General features: G+C 38.0%; 1 protein-coding gene across 1 annotated transcript in view; it reads left to right on the top strand.

The window, feature by feature from the left end:
• Positions 1–22,498, top strand: part of ASXL3 (ASXL transcriptional regulator 3) — a 166,276-nt gene that overhangs the window by 139,582 nt on the left and 4,196 nt on the right. Inside the window, exons 9-11 of the mRNA XM_081263304.1 lie at positions 12,735–12,831; positions 14,852–14,957; positions 17,372–19,331. Coding sequence (XP_081119430.1) covers positions 12,735–12,831; positions 14,852–14,957; positions 17,372–19,331 — 2,163 coding nt within the window. The remainder of the gene's footprint in view (positions 1–12,734; positions 12,832–14,851; positions 14,958–17,371; positions 19,332–22,498) is intronic.

The following is a 22,498-nucleotide window of genomic DNA, read 5'->3' on the forward strand; positions in this document are numbered from 1 at the left end:
TTTCTAAGATATTGTATCTCTGTTCAAGTTCTCAGACACACTTGAGAACTTAATAAAATGATGATCAGTATTTGTATATTTCAGTCTTATAAAATTTAACTCCTTATATATAATTAATTACTATGTCATGGTTTTACATTTATTATTTCTGATTCACATTAACAGTTTAGAATTATGTTTACTTTTTTCATTTGAATAATGAGATAAAGACTTAAAACTATTAAAAAACTGGATCATTTTGAGATAGGTGGGAAGATGCAGAGCTGATATAATAGACATTTTTTGAACTTTAAATTCAGTCCCTTTCCACTATGACATGCTGAGTTAATGATGGAGAATAGAGTGAAATGTCTTGTATATTTATAGTTTGTTGGGGTTATTTTTCTTTTCCTAGAGAATATTAGAGTAATTGGGGTATACATAAAATTTAAATTGTGCCAGATTTAGTAGAAGCAACAGTGCCTCCATTTTCTGGATTGCCTAAGGCTGAATGATTTAATTGGAAGAGATACATTGTCCACACTTGGGTATGTTGTGTTACAGTAACAGAACTGTGGTCTTGATAACCTCAGGCAAAAGCTAAAATCCATTGTTAGCTTTCTTTTTCTCTTCTTTACATAGAAGACTGTAACTAAAAGTAGCCCCTGTTATCTGTGTGTTCCTTATAAAATCACTAGCTTGTACACTCTAACAAAAGTCTCTTTTGGGGCACCTTCATCAGACAACTGGGTGGGGTTAAGTGGTTGTATCAAATAGAGACACTTCTAAGCCACAACAAAATTAGTTCATTCAACAACATTTACTAAGCTCCTTCTCTGTCATGGGACACTGATCCCCGCCCTCTAGAGATTATAGCCTGCTCGTTATAATCCATCTTTTTGATACTTCGACCAAACTGCTCTGAGTTCTGTGTTCTCTTTACCTGTTCTCTGGACACAGACACACATCCACACCTGGGGTCGTTAACAGATAATTTTGTCTCTAAACTGATAAAAGAAAAGCAATCCAATGAGTTTACTTGCATCTCTTGTTTCATATTTTGTTGTTGTTGTTATTGTTGGTTTTTGTGTGTGTGTGCTGTGTAGTACATTACCACAAATTTAGCAGCTTAAAGTATCGCACTAAGTAGTGTCTTCATGGCTCAGGAATTAGGTTAATTCCTAAGGGTCAGGAGTCTCAGCGCAGTCCTCTGTTTAGGGTCTTAGCAGGTGAAACTAAGTGGTAGGTAGGTGGCTTCATTCTCATTTGCAGCATGGAGGTCACCTTCCAAGTCCCTTCAGGTTGCCTGTAGAATTCAGTTCCTCACAGCTATCTGGCTGAAGTTCTCACCTCTTAAGGGCCATCCTGTCTGTCAGCAGCTCACATAATGTGATTGCTTGGTTTCTATATGACTGCTTATATAGCACAACCTCATTAAAGAGTGACTGCCTATCACCTTCCCCATCTTCTGTGACCTGGAAGCAGGGCACAGGTTCTTCCTGCACTCAGAAGGCAAACGAAGTTCAGGTGTACACACTTTGACTCACTGGGGGGCACCTTGGAATGTGTCTGTCACACCTCCCACCAGATTATTATTACTATCCCTAAACTTTCTCGAGAACTTTCTCTAAACCAGTTTCACCTAATGCATTTTACATATGCTCATTCATTTAATCCTCACCAAAACTATGAAGTAAGTAATTTGTTATTCATAGTTCACAAATGATGAGACTGAACTGTGGAGAGATGAGTCCTTGTGAGCTAAGAATATCCATCCAAAGAGAATTCAAGGGGCGGTAATACCAGTGACAGTGATGTGGCAACATAACCCTTCAGCTGCCACACTCATGTCATTTCTCTCTATAACTAGGTTCGTCACTGGTCTTCTCAGACTTGTGGTGACTACTGCTGCTGCTTTCCTTCTTTTCCTGGGCCTTTTCAGTTTTGGTGGCTCACTCCTCCCCATTTTTCACATACATCCCTGCTTAGAAGTGGGTACCTCAGAGAGGCCTTCCTGTACACATGCATCCAGAATTGTCTCTCCTCGCACTCCCCCCCACACCCTTTGGAGGCCTTAATACAATTTGTAATCGTATATAACTCGGTGGGACTGGGGATCTTGTTTGTGTTTGCTGCTATTTTCCCCACACCTGCACGTAAACCCTTTGAGTAGAAAACCATAGGCCTGTGTTAATCAAAGCACCCCAGTTGACAATGGGGGGGGGGATGTCATTTTGATTCTACTTCTACCTTCTGCTGCAGTCTGAATGTTTATGTCTCTCCTACATTTAGTTGTTGACATCCTAATGCTCAGGGTGCAGGTTTTAGAAGGTGGGATCTTTGGGATGTGATTGGGTCATGAGGACAGACAGAGCCTTGGTTGAGATTGTAAGAAACCCCCAAAGTGAGCGAGTCTCTTCCATAATGTAGCACAGAGAAAGTGCCATCTATGAACCAGGAAATGGGCCCAGATAAATCTGCTGCCATCTTGATCTTAGACTTTCTAGCCTACAAAATGGAGAAATAATTTTTTATTGTCTTAGCCACTTATATATGATACTTTGTTCAAGCTACGCTAAATTAAGGATGCTTGTTATTATTGTAGATTTTATTGAATAGTATGTAGATTGGGGCCAGGAGAAATTAAAAACAAACAACAACAAAAACAGGTGCTTTGGGGTGTAAATATTAAAAGGTTACAGAGGAGGGAACAAGGGCCTAGCCACTCCTGAGCTTGAGGGTTCTCACCTCCATTCCTTCTCTGGGCACTTCTCATGCTGCTGTGATGGGCACTTGGTCCTTTTCTTCCCACTGTAGGTGCTGTCCTTTGAGGCAGCAGAAGCTGTCTGTCCATTTCACAGTTCCTGGCACATCGTAGATACTTAAGAAATGTTTGTTAAAGAAATGAGTGACTAATAGATACTCACTAAACACAGCTGCTCAGTGCATTACAAATGGAAACAGTGACTCATTGATTCCCACCACATTTATAATACAGCCTCCTTTTAACTACATAAGAACATGAGATGGAGTTTCACTAAATAAAACATTAATGTTCTGCTTCATGGATGAGTACTTTGGAAGCTTGCTTCTTTCCTCCCCTCCCACAGAGGAAACATTGATTAAAAATACAATTATAAGAGTACTGTCTTTTTAAGACATATACACATTTTCATATTTGCCAAAACCTATTCAAATTTTATTATCCAACTTGGGGTCATTTTGAAAACTACACTTCTAGTCAAGGCCTATCAGATTATTATAAAGTGTGGCATATGATTGTCCACAGATTATTTATAAAGCAGATATATTGTGAACATCAAAACATCCTTCTCCAATCTTAGCTTGATCTGCCAGTGGCTTTATTTTTGTCTTTAGATGTATTTATTTCATTTATTTTTCACTGATTTTTCCACAGGCTGCATCTCCTTTGAGCAGGCTACTAAAGCATTGAAGAAGTTATTGAACTTTGAATAACAATTCCTCTCCTTTAGAAATTTGAAAACAGAATGATTCTTAGGAAAGGTGTCAGAATACGTATAATACTGTCACCGGGAATTGATTATTATTTTTTAATAATACTGTTTATTAAACTTGACTATATCCCATTTGGATATACTAGATGAAACTTAATAACTAAACTCTTTTAAGAATTAATATTCAGGTTCTCCCTTTCTTATCTCTTTCTAAAATTGTTTATATCCCTCAAACATGGTCTTTCTAATTACATGCACTGAAATGCAGCACGGAAATTATGAGAAAAACTTAAATTTTTCTCTATTTGCTACAAAATTGCTTTTTCCTATTAATTGGAGCCTGAGAAATTACTTGCCAGTGCATCTTGTCCTTGAGGATGTCCTCCCCTACATTTGGTTGAGTGTTTTCTTTGCATACTTGGGGACTTGAGCAGGTTATCAGTAGAAGGGAAAAGCAAGAGTTTCTGTTCTAGAGGAGACCATCATGTTAACCAAGTGGTTGAATTGCTTACAAATTGTATTTTCAGAGGGAAAAAATTGTGCATGTGTGTGTGTGTATGCATACATATGTGTACATATAAATAAGTTAATGTGTGTGTGCAGGTATAGATATGGATGTACACACACATATAGTTATGTATACACATATACATACATATCTATTAATTATATCTACACATGTGAATGTATTTCTGTTATTTTTGGTGATAAGAGGATAATCATTTCCCACAAGATTAGTTACCATTATTCCGTCTTAGAGTTTTCTTTAGTTTTCAAAAGCTCTTTACAGTTTATATAGTCACAAATCTCATTTAATAATACAGTGTTGCCAGTATTTTTGCCCACTCCACTCCCTGAATAACTTGACTAGTTAAGAATTACCCCTGGCATCGTCCTGGGTATGGCAGAACTTTCATCTTCCAAACTGAACTTCATAACTTGCGATTTCTTTGCTGGTGCTCAGCAGTGATCACAAAAACCATATGTAGTGGCAAGAAAAGAATTCATTTGGCTCAGAAGAAGTGAGGCTTTTACTATGAATATCAGCTTTAAATCTCTGTCATAACAATTATTACAAAAAAGCATTCCACTTTTCCATCTAAATGTTGATTTTTTTTTCATAATATTTTCTCTGAAATTTCCCTTTTGTTCTTTTTAACTTGATTCTTTGCATATATTTTTAAATTAGATGGCAGGAGGATGAAAATGATATATAACATTATTTTCTTTAATCCCCATATGACTAGAAATAATTTTGATTTCATCTTTATAATGAAAATCTCTGTTTTTTTTTTTTGAAGTTCTATGCATATACTGATTTTTAACAAAAAGAATAGGAAAAAAAATAACATTTCCTGCAGTGGGCTTTGAACTTGGAGATTGCTCAAGCTTGTTGGTGAAGACTTATTGTATCATTCTTTGTAATTTTTCACTATTTCATTTGTTTATTTTGAATAATTAATTTTTGCAATGTACTGAAAATTATCCCATTTTTTCATTGATTTGTTAAACACAGACTTACGACACAGCATTGTCAGATTCATTGTGCCAGGTTTATCTCACTTGGCTGTTTCTGACAATGACGCTGCCCCAGTTCTTAATACATTCTTTCCCAAACTGTATTCTGGCAAATACTTGTTTCATGAGATATTTTGCATTATTCTCTGAGATGACTACAAGTATAAAAAGTTTGTGAGATGCCACATAGTCCACTCTGAAGGTTTTAAAATAAATTCTAGCTTGTTAGAGAATGCTTAAAGAAAATGAGCTATATTTATTAAGCATATACTATTATTGATTGGAAGGAAGAATGAATTTCCTTTTAGATAGATTTACCCATTAAAATGTTATTTTTCAAAGCACAGTTTGAGGAATATTGTCTTACTTTAGTTTGAGAAATAGCTCTTAAAACTTATTTGCAAAAATAGTCTTTAATAGATTGCTGACTCCATTTCCTTAAGTGGTGCTCTTTCTTCTCTTAGCAACTTTCTTGCATTTTTGTAACTATATATATATTAATATAAAAAATAAAATTTTCATTTTTGGATAAAACTTGAACTCACTTACAGAGTCTCCTGAGCCATCTGAATCATACTAAGTACTAAGGTGAAAAATGAAAGCTTACTTTTTAGAGAGAATGACAGTCTGAGTTTAATTCATACTGGAGTATAGCTTACAAGGGCACTGGATTCTTGATCATATAGGTTGTAAGTGGCTCTATGTTAACAACTGATAGTTCATATGCCCTTTAAGGACTCTTTTTGATACTGAATTATATTCCTGCTTAGTGTGTCTGTCTAGATTGACTTTGCTCTAAAAACATTATTGATTTTTTTTTTTTTTATTGGACACAGCAGCTAACATACTATACTACACAAGGTGTGTTGACCTAAATAATTCTAAGTGGTTTGATAGGTATTAGCACATGCACAATTCAGATCATCTTCTGAATATGCTTTGCTTCTCACATCTGTGATGCTACTTGCTCTGATTTTCTACCTGCTTCTGGCTGTTTTGCTTAGTCTTCTAACAGGATCCACTTCTCCCGATTCCTTGTGCAATAGTGCTCTCCAGGGCTCTTCTTTAAGCTGTCTTTTAGTAAATACTCCTTCAGCCCCAGCCCCAATAATTCCTAATTATTATTTTTTTTTAATTCTCTCTCACTCTTGAGCTTCTTGCCTCTATTCTCAGTTTTTTAACTCACCATCTTTATTTGGATGCCCTCAAGAAGCACTTACATCAACATATACAATGCCAAACCTATCATTTCTGTGTCTAAAATACTGTTCCTCATAGTATTTTTACCTGTCCTGATGTGTGCTAGCAGTGTGTGCTCACGCATTCAAGCATATCTCTGGGAATCATATTTCCCCCTCCCCACCCCATCCCCATGTGCACGCTTACTCAGTGCCATCAATTCTGGTTCCTGTAATTCTCTCCTTCCTCTTTATTCCTATCGTGGGAACACTGTTAAGTCTTTCTGTCACATGTACCCTGGCTTTTTTTTCATGTGTCTTGATAGGAAGCCCTGTCTTGAGTCTTGCCTTTCCTTAGGACACACCCTACCCTAGATAGCAGGAGCAATATATCTAAGACATCACCTGGGAGTTATGATCAGCACCCAGCCATAAGTGGGGAACACCAAACTCCCTTCTCTGAGAGTCATCTTTGCTTTAGCAAATAGCAGTTTCATAGTTATCATTGCCCCGGCCCCCAATCCCTGCCGTCATGCTTGTGCACGCTCTCTCATACCACACATCCAGTCCATTATCAAGTCCTGGCAGCTCAACCTTGCGATATAATGAGACCCCAACTGTTTCTTTCTGCCAACTTCAAGCTCCTATTTTCCTTTTTTAAAAAATTATTTCAATCACTCTGTATTAATTTCTATGTTGTGTTCATATTCTGAAAATGTGCTAATGTGGTAACCACTAAGCACCTGGGAGTATTGATTACTATGAACATGGCTGCTCTGAGTTGAGGTGTACTGCAGAAAGACTCACAGGATATTGAAATATTAGTATTCAAAGATAATTTAAACTATTTCACAAACTACATTTTATATTGGGCACATGTTGAAATAACAACATTTTGGATAGGTTGAATTGGATAAAATGTATTATTGGAATTAATTTCATATTTTTATCTTTTTCAGTGTGATTACTAGAAAAATTAAAAATCACACATCACTCACATTTATTAACATTGGATAGCTCCAGTCTGAGGTTTTTCCAAACACAGCAGTCAGAACCATCTTTTTGAAATGTCAGCTAAAACCCCTTTGGCTAAAACCCCCCAAAGGCTTTCCAGCTCCTGGGAGAAGCCAGACTTTATAGAGGGATACAAAGCCTAGTAGATCCTGTGCTCTTTGGCCCTGTTCCTTCAGTTCTTTGGTTATTCTCCAGAACGAAGAGCCTCTGTTTTAGTCAATTTTGCTTTAGTGCAACCTTTAAGACCTGACAGGAACAGCATGGAGGAGGAAAAGTTTATTTCCTCTTATGGTTTCAGAGGTTCGGTCCATGGTTGGCTGTCTCTGGGCCTGAGGGTAAGGCGTTCAAGCCTATCCTTGGGAATCATCTTTCACCCTTCCCGTGGCAGAAGGACATGGTGGAGGAAAGCAATTTAGGATATGACAATCAGAAAGCAGAAAGTGAGCTTCACTCATCAGGGACAAAATATAAATCCAAAAGGCATATCCCCAGTGATCTACCACCTCCAGCCAAACCCTACCTGCCTGCAATTGCAGTCCTATTTATCTATATCAGTTGATTAATCTACTGATTCGGTAAAAACTCTTAATCATTTCACTTCTGAGCCATTTTTGCATTGTCTCACACACATCTACAGGATAACAGTATCCTCACACACCTACCTAAGGGTCTTTGCATTTTCATTTCCTTTGCTTAACTCTTTCTCATATCACTGTATGGCTTACTTTCACACTTCTTCAGGTGTCTGCTCCAGTGTCCCTTATTAGTAGTATCAGGGAGACCCATCCTGACACCCTGTCTATATCAGCCATCTGCTTGTCTTCACACAATAAGTGAATCTTTTCATCATGTTTTGGCTTAACTTTGAACAACTCCCCATTGACTGTCAACAGAATTCTAAACTACCTGTATTTCTAGATGTACCGTTATTTATCCATTTTCTAACTCCAGCACATTTCTCACTGTTCCTCCACTCAGCCCCCATACTGTGCATTTAGAATCACTTGCAACAACTATGAAATAAGAAAAAAAAAAGTGATGAAAATCTATTACAGGTTTAAAAGATTATACTGAAATGTTAGTATATTTTTGTACTGTATTAATATTTATCCAGCTTCAAGCATTGGATAGGATGAAATAGCAATATTTAGTTAACCCTTTGAATTCCACTTGATATTCATCCCATAAAACCCATGTTAATATAGCCAATATCAAAGGCAAGGGATAGAATCATTGATAGTTTAAACCTGGCTAAAATCCCTCAAAGAAAGGCTTTCCAGTAAAAAGGTATGAGTAAGTTTTCCTTTACTGGTATTATTTTCCTTTGAAAGCATTATTTCAGTCAGTTTTCCTTTTGCTCATTTAAAAGAAAGTATAACTTATCAATACTTTAGTTAGACAGTTCATTATATTTAGGTGATCTTTTTAGAATGAATGCTTCTATTAAGGCTAATGAAAAATGCAAGAATTTATAGCTCAGCAATAAATAGATCTTTCAGAAATGTTTATTGTTCCAGTTCATTAAAATGTTATATCTTTTAGACAGTATTTCTTAAAGGCCATAAAATTAATATTGTGTTTTAAAAGTTTTATTGGCATATATTTCCTAGGTCTAATTTAGCCCTTATGTTTAATTGGGCCGTCTCCTATAGGCTAGGAATCTGGCATTTCATATTATTTTTCTGTTTTAAAAGATAAACATTCCCCCCCCCCAGGGCTAGCTTTTTTATTCTTGAGTGTGTTGATGTCACACTGCCTTGCATTTTTTGTGTGCTGAAATCTTGAGAATCTGTCAGAGTGAATCTGGGATCTGCTATTTCTTTGTGTTTCAAAATTACGCTGAAATTTCAGTTAGAAACTACTCAAGTCCCTCGCCGGGCAACATAACACAACTACAGTTCTGTGTATCAGCTACCAGACTTTAATCTTCAACCTTTCACTATCCAAAATAAAGACAGAACAATAAACTATTATAGAGGACCTGCAAGATACGAAGCATTGCACAGAGAGTGAAGAATGTAGTGCTGCAAATATGCCCTCAAATATAGAATAATTCTGACCCTTTCTACTGTACTTTCCATAAATCAACTCTGTATTACACAGTTCTTCACCTTTTCTGGGAACTTGGCCTCTGCCCACTGGTCCTAACTTCAGTCGACATATGCAGGAGGAACACCTCTTCCCTTTCTGACTTCCTCAGTGGAAGAGCTCCTTTTCTACTGCTAGCACAGGTATTCAGAGCCTGTGTTTGCTGAGAATGTCCCTCATGCTTCCTAGAGGCCTGTTCAGATAACCGTCTTATCCTCATCCTTGTCCTCTTTGCTCAGCCTCCTGGATAGGGTTCCTTGAAGACATGTACTCAAGGGTGGTTATCCTTTACAAATCCACCCCATCTCCCAGAATCCTCTTGAGAAATTTTAGTGTTTTCTGAAATAGTCTCTCAAAGCCTTTATTTCCTCAGTCCTGAAGACATTCACCAAATCTTGAGTTTCTTCCAGTTTTGCTTTTCTTTTGTCATCTTTTACTGAAATACTAACAAGATTTCTAGTGATGTCTCTGAATCCACTTTTCCCTTTCTTTCCCATCTTTTACACAGCTTCTAAAACCATCTTTTTAATCATGAGTCTTTTTAGATTTTTCTAAGGCTTCAACATTTTGGATAGTTTCCCATTACCCAAAACACGCTTTGCAGCTCTCCCCCATGTGGCACACATTGACGAAAGATAGTAAAACGTGGAAGTAAATAAGAGGGGAAACTGAGACCTGGGAGCCACTGACCTGGGGCTTCGTGTGAACCCATGGTACATTCGCTGTGCTATTCCCAGGTAGGGGTTAGAGCCCAAACTTCATGGCTTAGCTGTCTTATTTAAGATTTTCCCTGGTCCCTTTGCTCCCAAAGCAGAGGCAGGACAAGAACCTGAGTACTAATAGTTTGGAAGCAGAAGCCAGGGGTTTAATAGTGTGAGAAAGGGAGTGAAGAAACCCTGGACAGCTGGACTCAGTGCTGCTTAAGGAACTTCAGAGAACACTGGTAGACGAGGCCACAGAATTTTCCCACGCAGGGACTGCAGGAGACTGGGGGCCTTTCCTCTCGTGGATATTTAGTGGCTCCCGGGACCAAACTGTGTATGCCCTGGCTGTCCTGGCATGTACCTCAAAGACCTTTGTGCTTCACAGAGTGTCCTGTAGCTTTAGAGGATTGGGTAAGAGGAGCGCATTGAAGTGTTCACCCAGCTTCTCTGCGCTGTGTTGGCTAGAGGACATGGAGTGGGGCACTACCATCGTCCGGTACAGTCTACTTACACCATTCAAATATCGCTGTGCCTTACATGATGACCACTGTGTTACTTACTCTTTAAGGGGTAGTTGGCCATGATAAGTTGGAAAGAAAAAAAAAAAAGACATATGTCTAGGGGTTACTGGGTCAGCTATAGGCTGCACTGGTTGTCTTAAGTCTGTGTTTGCAGTCACTCATCTCTTTTGAAGACCATTTCTGTTTGTCTTCAGACCATCACTTTTGCTAGTTAGAAGCCACATTCCAGTGAATCCACACACCCACAGAGTTTTCCTGTTGGCTTCACTCTGAGGCAGCAGTCCTGTTCTCTAATGATATTTAGGGCTGATCATCTCATTGTCTAGTAACTCTTCTCTTTGCTTGATAGTCCTAAGGATGAAAAGTACAAAGTAACCAGGCAGAGCTCAGCTACAGTAAAGCCTCTGTGTTGTCTAGTAGCGTACTGGTTCTTATCTGGGGATGATTCTGTCTCCAAATTGCACTTAATAATGTTTGGAGACACTTTTAGTTATCACATCTGAGAGAGGGGTCACTACTGGTACCTAGTGAGTAGAAGCCAGGGATGCTACTAAATACCACACCGCTACTGTGCATCCACAACAAAGAATTATCTGCCCCAAATGACAGTAGTGCCAGAACTGAGAAACTATTCCTTTGCAGAAATGCACCACCCCGGGCAACTTGGACTTCTAAGCCCGCAGCATCTAGAGCTGTGGGGACTGGATTCACACCACATGCAAGTGTGTCCCAGGGATTGGTAGTATGATGGCTCATTTCCACTCCTTAGTACCTAGACCCACTTAGTCACTGAGGACACATCACCAATTATCATCTGTTGGTTCAGTACATGATCCATACTCTAGAGCATAGTGTCCTATAATTATCCAAAGGATGGGACATTTCCCCTTCATGCCTCTGGGCAGTGGTAGTCCGTGAGAAAGGACATTGGCAAGGTGACCTAATTACAGCCATGTGGAACCCAGGTGGACCCAGAAAGCGCCATACAAGAACCAGAAGCATCTGCCCTATGTAGAATATATTCAAAACATTAGGATAGTGGGGTTTCCTTTGTTGTTACTGTAGTGCCAGTACCATGCAAGTGCCAGGCAGATAGTTTCACATGGGTGTTATATAATAAGTATATGTTGAATAAAGGTGAAAATTAAGATAGAGTAAACAATTAATGAATGAACTTTTGCCTTAAGTTTTCCATGCATGGTTACCAGTTTCTTCTTAGATGAAGAAAACACAGATTTCCATCTTTGCCTATCAAGCAGCATATCTCATTTATTCTTGATGTCTCTCTTTTCTGGATTTGATTTTGACTGATTTTTTTTTCTTTCTTTTTTTTTTGGTGGTGCTGGAGATTGAACCCAGGGCCTTCTGGGCCTTATGTGGGCAAGGCAAGCACTCTACTAACCGAGCTACATCCCCAGCCCTCTGGGTTTGACATTAGAACAGATTGTATAATGTTCATTTTTAAATTTGATATTCTCCTTTGCTCTGGAAAGATGGTTTCCCAGACATTCATGAAAGCATTGAGTTAAATCTTAAAAGGAGGTTAGTGTTTCAGTGGTTGAAGATGGAGAATAGAGAAAATAATAGAAACGTGTTCTCAGATATTAGTGAATATCTATAGAGTACAAAGAAATCTTTGGAAGTAGTTGGGGCTATAATTTGCCAGATCTTTGAGTACCAACTAAATGACCCTCGTACCTTTAGGACTGGTTTTGATGTCATTGTCCTGCCTCTGTAAGAAAGCTCACATCCTCGGACACTACACTCCGTGCCTAGAACTCTGATCCTTCTGTTCAAATCCTATTAATCTCTCAACTCTGCACCAGTTCCACCTCCTGTATCAAGTGCTTCCTAAGTACTCACAGGTACCCAAATATCTCCCGTAGCTTTTACTTTTTGCATTTCTTAATCCCCACTCACCTAATGCCTGACATTGTTTCTCTTTTGTGTTTTATCTGCACTCCACAACTGCATAAGAAGCCAGTCAAGGACAATACTCTTCTTTCCATGTCCCGCATCAGCAAGCAGGATGCATAGTTTTTATGCTACGGGATTTTTTTTTTTTTTTGGGGGGGGGGTCCTTTTTCTGTCTTTCCTTCCTCCAGCCTCGATCCCCAACACAGACAAACAGACACATAAACACACACACACACACACACACACACCAGCCTCATTCAGTTTTTGCTGCTTTACTGCATACTTTTTTGCTTTGAATTATTCCTGATGGGATCTTGTTTTTGTCGGCTTATTTCGTAGATGGGAAGTGATGGAATTTTACGCCTCAGTACTTCAGCTCTAAATAATGAATTCTTTGCATATGCAGCTCAAGGATGGAAACAGCGACTGGCAGAAGGTAAATTTCGGTTCTCTGTTATGATGTGACATATTGGAGTTCACATACAGTATTGAGCTTTGTACCTTTCTCTGATTTCCAGGTCTTTTCCTCCCTCCAATATATTTTAATTTAGTCAAAACCTCACAGATGACTTCACTGATTCTTTTGTTGTAGTTGGCATTTTGCTGTCAGATATTTTTGAAGAAAGCAGGATATTATCTGGGATGTAGTAAACATTTTTGATGCAGCATGATTTTCTTTGAAATGATAATTTTAATTACACATTTTTTTGATCCTTATGCATTTTAAGTGTCCTGGAGTCTAAGGAAACTTCTGTTAGTACTTTTTCTCCCTGAAGCCTCCATTTTACCTTGTCCTTCCTTTAGTCACCACGCTTCTGGGAAAACTAAAAATTCAGTGCTACCACATTTTTACACCTCTCTGGACACAACTGAAATATTTATTAAAAAAAAAATATATATATATATATATGCCTTCTGATGGCCAAATCCAGCTTCCTCATCCTGTCCTTACACATCATGCTCTGTCCCAAATACCTCTTTTCTTTTTTACCCTAATATGATACCGCCTACTCTAGACATTTATAATATATTTTAAATGATTTCCTGGGACTGCATTTCTGACAGTCCTCTCAGTTTCTTGTGGGACCCCCATCCCTTCCATTTGATGGCAAATGATATCCCCATCATTTTCCTTTTTAACCACACATATTCTCCAAGCAGCCATCTTCACCACCTTGGTGTTAACTGATGCCATATATGAAGAACTTCCAAATTTGACTCTCACCCTGTTCTTATCTCTAGTGTCCCATTTCAAACTCCTACCAGGTATCACTAACTGATGCCAGATACCTCAAAACCAAAGCACCCAATGTTAAATTTAGTATTTTCCCTTTCATTTGCTGCTTCTTTCTTTCTTTTCTTTTCTTTTCTTTCTTGTTTTTCACTTTATTTTATTTTATTCTTTTTTTGTACCAGGGATTGAACCCAGGGGTGTTCAACTACTGAGCCACGTTCCCAGCCCCTTTTTAAATTTTGCTTAAGGCCTCATTGAATAGCTGAGGCTGGCTTTGAACTCGTAATCCTCCTGCCTCAGCCTCCTGAGCCTCTGGGTTTACAGGCATTTGCCACTCTGCCTGGCCTGCTCTTTCTTTCTGTACTGTTACCACTGTCCTCGCAGCTTCTCAGTTTAAAGCCATGCTGCTGTCTTTGGCCCTCTTTTCTGGCCATAACGGTTCATTGTATTTCCTCCTCCTCAACATCACCGCTAAGGCTGGCACATCTCTCAGTGGCCTCCGAACTGGAGTCCTGCAGTTACTTCACTATTTTGAGAGACCCATCATTCTAAGCTACTTATATATTCATGTTCCTCCCTTGCCGAATGACAACAGAACCATCTTTCTCTTTCAGAAAAGGGCAGAACTCTCTTTGGAACTTAGGTTGGGTAACTGGCCTCAGCCGTCCTTGGCTATTTCATTTCATGCCATTTCTGATCACAATTTGCCACTGAAAAGAACATAAATATACATTCCCATAGCTCTGTGCCTTGTGATTTAATCATTTTCATCAAAGCCTCGTCATCCTTCAAAAGTTAACTAAGAACCAACTCCTATATGTAATCCTCCTTAATTGACTTAGGCAGAATTAAGTGTTTTCCCATCTCTACTTTCACTACATATATTATTCTTATGGCCTGTGTAGGACTTTTGACATTATTTCATAGTCAGTTATGTGCCTCTGCTCCCACCAGACTGATTTCCTTAAGGATGGTGAGTATGCATTGCTTCCATTTGGAGCCCCTAACATGCAATACATTTGCTAAATGTTTTAGAGTTCATCTAAGATGAAATGACTATTTGAGTGATGTTCATAAAGAGAAACTGTAGAAATGTTGCCATTACCCATCCTTCTACTTTTCAACCTCCATAAAAGTTTACTCAAATGAATTACGTGTTTTCTTTATTTAGTGGCAAAAGATGTGACCACTTTTACTCAATACATTACCATTTTCTTTCCAGGAGAATTTACCCCAGAAATGCAATTACGAATACGGCAAGAAATTGAGAAGGAAAAGAAAACAGAACCTTGGAAAGAAAAATTCTTTGAGAGATTTTATGGAGAAAAGTAAGTACTAGAGCATTTTTTCTCATTTCTCTTAGAAGGAAATGAAAATGTAATTCTCCACTTCACATAGCACACTCATATGCTGTAAAACTTAATAAACCTGTGATAAAAGGCAATAGTCCCTCGGTGTAAGAAATTGCGGGTAAAATTATACTGGCATATCAGCACTTAAATTTTTTAAAATGCATTTTCAAGAGTTTATAACTTGTTCATGAAAATTCATTTTGGACTGAAAATAGCACATGAAATCCTATAGAGGTCAATTTTGGCTTTCACAAGTAGGTTTTAGTAAAATTTCCCTGGTTTTTATCCAAGTATTTTCATTAGTAAATTCTTTAAAGATAAGTAGTTTTAGGCACATATTTAATTCTCACATCATTTTCCAAAAATATTGGCTCAGCATGTCCACTTTAATATTTGTTTAGTTTTGTTTTGGGGAAAGCCTGAGAGTATTAGCCTTCACTTTGTCCATCTTTCTCTCAGTTGTCTGTTTCTAATTTATTATTTGTGTGCTCACATCCACTTCTTTTTTTTTTTCCTTCAAAAAAGTAATACCAGCCACCTCTGAGTGTGGAAGTAATTGAACTAACCTGAGAACAGTTCCAACTTTGCCTCACATCCAGCACAGATATTTTCTACTCAGCCAGAATTAGTGTCTCAGACACTCAGCCCTCAGGAAAGGAAAGATTTGGGGGCTGATCTTTGACACTGACTTCAGGTCATACTCAGGAGGGGAGTTTGGGTTTTAATACCACTTTCGTAACTAAGACTTGAAAATTGTTATTTTGTGCAAAGAACACCAAGGTGGTTGCAGGTAACAAAACCTGTGCCGTGTGATCTGATTTCACAAAATTTCCCCTGTAAATGGTGAAAATAAGCCAAAAGGAGTCCTATTGGTGAGCTCTTCTGGAAAAGGACTCTGATGTTGAAGAGACTGCTTACTTGGAGGAGGGCAGCCTGGGTGAACTATCCTCTGTAGCAGCTCTCTTGAGCCATAAGGCCTGTTTTTAATTGCTGTGCCAGCCCAGTTTTATGCAAACTTAATGGAAACAGTTCGTGTATTTTCTCAAAGGTTGAATATGAAGCAGGCTACTTCTGTGTCTTCACATATAATCACCAGCAGTATTACTCAATCCTGGCCACATCAGAATCCCCATTGGAGATTGTAAATAGATACAAATTGAGAAATACTGATTGAGAATCCCAGGAATTGAACCCAAGAATCCACTCTGGTAGAAGCTTTCCAGGTCATGTCACAGCCACAGCCCAGCAGGGTTAAGAATCATGAGGACCAGCTTCAAGACCACTCAGAAACCCCCTCCTTTTGTCCATGGAAGTGCATGTTGGGGGCACTATTTTTAGTAATGGCAGAAATATAACTCAGTTAGTTACCTCTAGAGCACTGATCCTTAATTTTTGATAAGTGATGGACCTAATCTTTCATTAATTGAACAACAATATTTTATCTAACCTTTCCTCTGTGACTGACACTCTTCAATGCCAGGGGCATGGTCCCTTGCAGGGCTTTTGCGCCTCTGCCCCCAGTGAGCCCACATTAATGGCACTTTGCATTAGAGAGCTTTCCTTCATCTGGCAAATAATTATTGAGCATATACTGACTGTTATGTTTCCTAAGAATTTAATATGAAAAAAACAGTGTCTTAGAGTATACATAATTGTAATTCTGAATAGCTTTGCCTGCTGAATATAGGCTGGATTATTATATAGGCTGATTTTCTTTACTACCTTGTATGGAATAGCTTTACAGTAAGGCCTTCTACATGAATGCATTTAAAAGTTTTGCTTCACACAAATGGAGTCTGTTAGAATAACTTATTTAGAAGAGTTTCCATATTTCAAATTAGATACTGAAATAAGGTGATTGAGTAACATTTCTTAGATTACTTTAAGAGAACTAATCTTTGGATGTCATTTCAATTTCAGAATTTTGTGTATTTTCTTCATTTTCCATTGATCTTAATTAACTGTGTCGCATAATCTGAAGTCCACATAATTTTCTGTTATTAGGGCATCTTTCTACAAACTGACTTCAAAAAAGTTATATCTTACACATTCCTTTGCTTTTCTGCCCATATTTTCTGTTCTTTTTTATTTGGGATTTTATTATTGGCTTTATGAATACTTGCTAAGGTCTGTATTTCCTTGCTTACACAATAAAATCTCTTTCTTACCCAGAAGTAGAGTTTGTTTTAGTTATGGTTATAAAGGTAGTGGAGAAACTATATCATTATAAACTATTTTACATAAATGAATTACTTCACTAAGTGGGATATAAGATTAATTCAATTCATTTACTTCTATCGAATAGAAGTAAATACTATGAGAGAGATCCAAGTTGTATCTTTCATGTTATGTGGTTGAGCAATAATTTAATATATCTAATTTTTGTTCAGGTTGGGCATGTCAAGAGAGGAGTCTATGAAGCTTACTTCTGGACCAAACAGTAATGGAGCTGAAGGTAGTTCTTCACGTGGGACCACTGGTCTTCAGGGTTCTTCTGCACAGACCCCCTTGGAAGAACAACAGCCCAAAAGCATGCAAAGTTCTGCTGCTTCACAACCTGATTTCTGTGCTACAGTATGTCCAATGGTCGAAGTTCCAGCTAAAGACGTAATGGCAGATTTGGAATCAGAGGATATTTTGATCCCCGAGGAAGCTGTGATTCAGGAGGAAATTGCAGAAGAAGTAGAGACTAGTATCTGTGACTGCCACGATGAAAATCACAAGACAATACATGAATTTTCAGAGGAGTGTGAAAGTCCAACCACCTCTCATGAAGAGCCCCTAATAGCACCTCCTGATGGCAACTTAGAATCCTGTGTTGTGATGAATGATGTTTTAGAAACTTTGCCTCATATTGAAGTTAAGATAGAAGAGAAATCAGAACCTCTGCAGGAAGAAATGTCAGTTGTTATTGATCAATTAGAAGTCTGTGATTCTCTTGTTCCTTCCACTTCATCTGTGACTCATGTCAGTGACGCAGAACTTAAGGAACCAGAAATTGCAATAGAGACCAATACTCCAAAAATAAAAACAGGGTCATCATCTTTAGAAGGCCAATTTCCACATGAAGGAATTGCTGTGGATATGGAGCTACAGAGTGATCCCGATGAACAGCTTTCAGAAAATGCTTGCATCTCTGAAACTTCTTTCTCCTCTGAGAGCCCAGAGGGAGCCTGCACCAGCCTGCCATCCCCAGGCGGAGAAACCCAATCCACATCTGAAGAATCGTGTACTCCAGCCTCCCTTGAAACGACATTTTGTTCTGAGGTATCCAGCACTGAAAATACAGACAAATATAATCAGAGGAATCAGACTGATGAAAACCTCCATACATCTTTGATATCGGAAATATCTCCAATATCCACTTCACCTGAAATATCAGAAGCATCTCTTATGTCTAACTTACCATTGCCATCTGAAGCATCGCCAGTATCCAATGTAGTTTTAACATCAGAAGCATCACCGATGTCTGATTTACCTTTGACATCGGAAACTTCTTCAGTGTCTTCCATGCTTCTCACGTCTGAGGCCACTTTTGTATCCAGTTTGCCACTTCCTGCAGAAACATCTCCAATTTCTAATTCTTCCATGAGTGAAAGAATGGTGCATCAACAAAGAAAGTCACCTTCAGTATCTGAAGAAGCACTCTCCCCACACAAAGATGAACCCTCTGCTCCTGCTAAAACCCTGGGAGAAAACCTCATCTCTCAGCAGAAGCCTCTATCCAATACTCCTGAGCCCATCAAAATGGGTTCTTCTTCCATTGCTCCTGAAGCGTTTCCATCTGAAGAACTTCACAAAAAGACCCTGGGTCAGCAGCCCTGTAAATCACATGTTGAAATTGAGAAGCCCTATCTTCCTTCAGTCCCAGAACTTTCTTCTACAGAAATGATGAAAGTTAAAAATCTTAGTGTCCTGCAAAGAACAGAAAAGAAAGGGCTATCCTCCTCGTTAGAATTACCTGCCTTTTCTGAAGAGACAGAGAGCAAGGGAAATGAGCCTCCATCAGCTAAATTACAGGACAAGCAGTACATCTCTTCAGTGGATAAGGCGTCATTTTCAGAAGGCTCTAGAAGTAAAACACATAAGCAAGGGAGCACACAGAATCGATTGGAGGTCTCGCATACTTCCAAATCATCAGAGCCCTCCAAGTCACCAGATGGGATAAGAAATGAATGTAGGGAATCAGAGATATCAAAGAGGAAAACTGCAGAACAGCATAGCTTTGGAATCTGTAAGGAAAAGAGAGCTAGGATAGAAGATGATCAGTCAACCCGGAACATATCATCCAGCAGCCCATCCGAGAAGGAGCAGCCTCCAAGAGAGGAACCCAGGGTTCCCCCTCTCAAGGTAAGATATATATATTTTAAAGATATGATTTTTTTTTATTTTTAAAAAAATATTTATTTTTTAGTTGTAGTTAGACACAATACCTTCATTTTATTTGTTTTTATGTGGTGCTGAGGATCAAACCCAGGGCCTCACATATGCTAGGCGAGCGCTCTACCGCTTAGCCACAACCCCAGCCCTAAGATAGGATTTTTTAAAAAGGAAATTGTATAAGAGGCTTCCCTTATTAAGAAACTTAACTTTCAGGCCAGGCATGGTGGTATACACCTGTAATCCCAGTGGTTTGGAAATTTGAGGCAGGAGGATTGTGAATTTAAAGCTAGCCTCAGATATTTTGCAAGGTCCTAAACAACTTAGCCAAACCCTGTGTCAAAAAAAAAAAAAAGGGGGTGGGGATAGGCTCAGTGGGTAAGTGCCCCTGGGTTTAATTTCTGATACCAAAAGACAAAAAAAAAAAAAAAAGAAAGAAAGAAAGAAACTTAACCTTCAAGAATAGATTAGGTATTTCAGATGTTTTTCTTTACAGTTTTTATACCACAATTCACAGTTAATCCTTCTAGCATCCAGTGTAATAGTAAATGATTCTTTTTAAAACTATGCAATGAGTTCATATCAGGTATTTAAACATCAGTATTTAAGGGAAAAAATTAAGAAGAGGGAACAGGATGTGGAGAAGCATGGAGTCCACTAAGACACTAGGACTTTTGTGGATCCCAACATATAGAACTCCACACACTTGGGGAAAATGTGAGAGATATTTCAGTGACCTAGAGAAAGTAGTCTAAAGTCAGAGGGCAAAGTGAAGGTACATGTTATTCCTGCATTCATTTTCCAGCTAACACTGAAAACCATCATTGCTTAGCAAAGATGACCTGATTTATGGCCTCATTAAATATTCCTTGAGTAAATTTATAAAATTGCCTTATGAACTGTGAGGGAGAATAATGTAGATACAGAGACATACAAATGCTGATTTTTATTTCCAAATAGAAAAAGAGTCATTAATTTCACAAAGTAATAAATCCGCTGTGTGCATGCCTGCAAATCCCAGCTATTTGGGAGCCTGAGGTAGGAGGATCACAAGTTCAATTCTAGCCTGGATAACTTAGCTAGACCTTTTCTCCAAATAAAAGGGACCGAGAATATAGCTCAGTGCTTGCCAAGAATGTGCAAGGCCCTGGGTTCAATCCCCAATATTGTAAAATACTATTACTATTATTATTACTACTAGTAGCACTATAACTACTAGTAGAACTATAATAAAGTCTCATGATTCCAATAAATTTTAATTCTCATTAAACAAATCTTTTATATAAATTGGATCTGCCTAAGTAAACTGAAAATTCAGGTCAATTCAGAAGAAACCCTCTGTTTAATTAAAAAATTCAAACCTAATGTTATTTTGATTTGATGTTTCTTATCTAAGCCAATTTATATTTTTGTACAATAAATTAGAGTATTCCCCCAGTTCAGGATTAATTGGAGTTATAAATATCTCAAGCTCTTTAAAAATATCCTTCTTTATTCTTTCATATCTGTTTTTATAGTCAACTCATAATCTTCACAAGGTTGACTTGTTTGTAAGAATGTGGTTGTCGTCATTCTATTTAACAAAGCAATTTCAATTAAATAAAATTCTAGAGATGCAAGAGATGAACACTAAATTCCAATTAAAAATCCATTATTGGGGCTGGGGTTGTGGCTCATTGGTAGAGTCCTTGCTTGCCTAGCATCTGTGAGGCACTGGGTTTGATTCTCAGCACCACATAAAAAAATAAGTCAGTAAATAAAAATTCAGTATGTATTTTAATTTCTGAATCACAGAAAGAAAAACATAAATATCATTTTTAGAGGAAATAATTTTAAACATACCAGCCTGATTTTTTTGGTCTAAATATCATTTTCAAAATGATATGCACTTTATTAATAGATAGATGGATGGGTGTTAGAGATGTTAAACACATATTTGATGTTTGGCCTTAAACTCTTTTTTAAAAGAGTGTTAGATTTACTTTTAAATACGTTAATTTTTTTTTTTAGACTGGGAAATATTTAAAAGGAACAATTTAATTCTGTTGCCAAATTCACCTCTTCTTGTCATAGATTAGAGGAGAGGCTTCATAAGTGATTTACAAATGATAAGGAGACAACTCGGGAAGATGATAATTTCATTTATCAAGGTTCCAAAACATAATTCCAAATAGAAATGATCATGTAGTCAGTGTTGCAGTTATAGTGTAAATGTATCTATGTTGGGGGTGGGGGAGGTTTTCTAAGAATTTTTTTTTTCAGAATGGGGGGAGAGAAAACAGACTACTTTAAACATCCTGACTTGGGAGCCCATAGATACTCTCTCATTGACTGGTTTATATGACCCTATGTCAGATGACTCTACCTTCAAAGGCTCCGTTTTTTTAAGTGGAAAATGAAGACTTTAACCAGAGCCCACAAACCAATGACTCTGAGAATCCTCTTACTGACTGGAGCATCACAGCATTGCTATGGGATTCTGGGTGCTAGGTCTTGTGCCTCATGAACTTGGCAGTGATTTCATGTGTCTCTTCATTAGCATAAGTAGGCAAAAATTGTAGAATGCAACATGGTTCCAAGTTCAGCTGATCGTGCATTACCAACATCAAAAGAAACTGCCCACTCCATACTTTCTGGGAAGGGCAGAAAATCAGTGTTGCTCTTGCTTTTATGAAGATGTAATGATGTAATGATAATGTAATCCCTTTGGAAAACTGTGCTCTCACAAATACAGTCTCATGCAATCTTTATAACAGCCCTGTGGAGGAAATAGACCAGAAATAACTCATTTCATTTTACAACTGAGTTTACAAACTCATATAGTGTGCGTATTACACACCTATAAGGCAGCACACCAGGTGGTATAGGAATACAGTCCTTGGCCAGAGAGAGTTACCTGTGAAACTGAGGTACATAGTAATTTGCTACCATAACAGAGTGTCTTTGTGTGATACCTTTGTGTGAAACCAGGATAATTCTCGTCTCCCGTCCTCTTGACCTGGACTTTTTTCTTTGGGTCAAATTAAGTCAGGTCAACTCAAACAGAGTAAGTGTCCTAGTTTTTTTTTTTTTTTTTCCTACTCTAGCAGAGAGAATGATTTAAAAAACTAAGCAGATCCAAACCTTTTTAGCTAATC

The sequence above is a fragment of the Spermophilus citellus genome (genome assembly GCF_964194105.1).
Source record: "Spermophilus citellus genome assembly, chromosome: 12".
Lineage (NCBI taxonomy): Eukaryota > Metazoa > Chordata > Mammalia > Rodentia > Sciuridae > Spermophilus > Spermophilus citellus.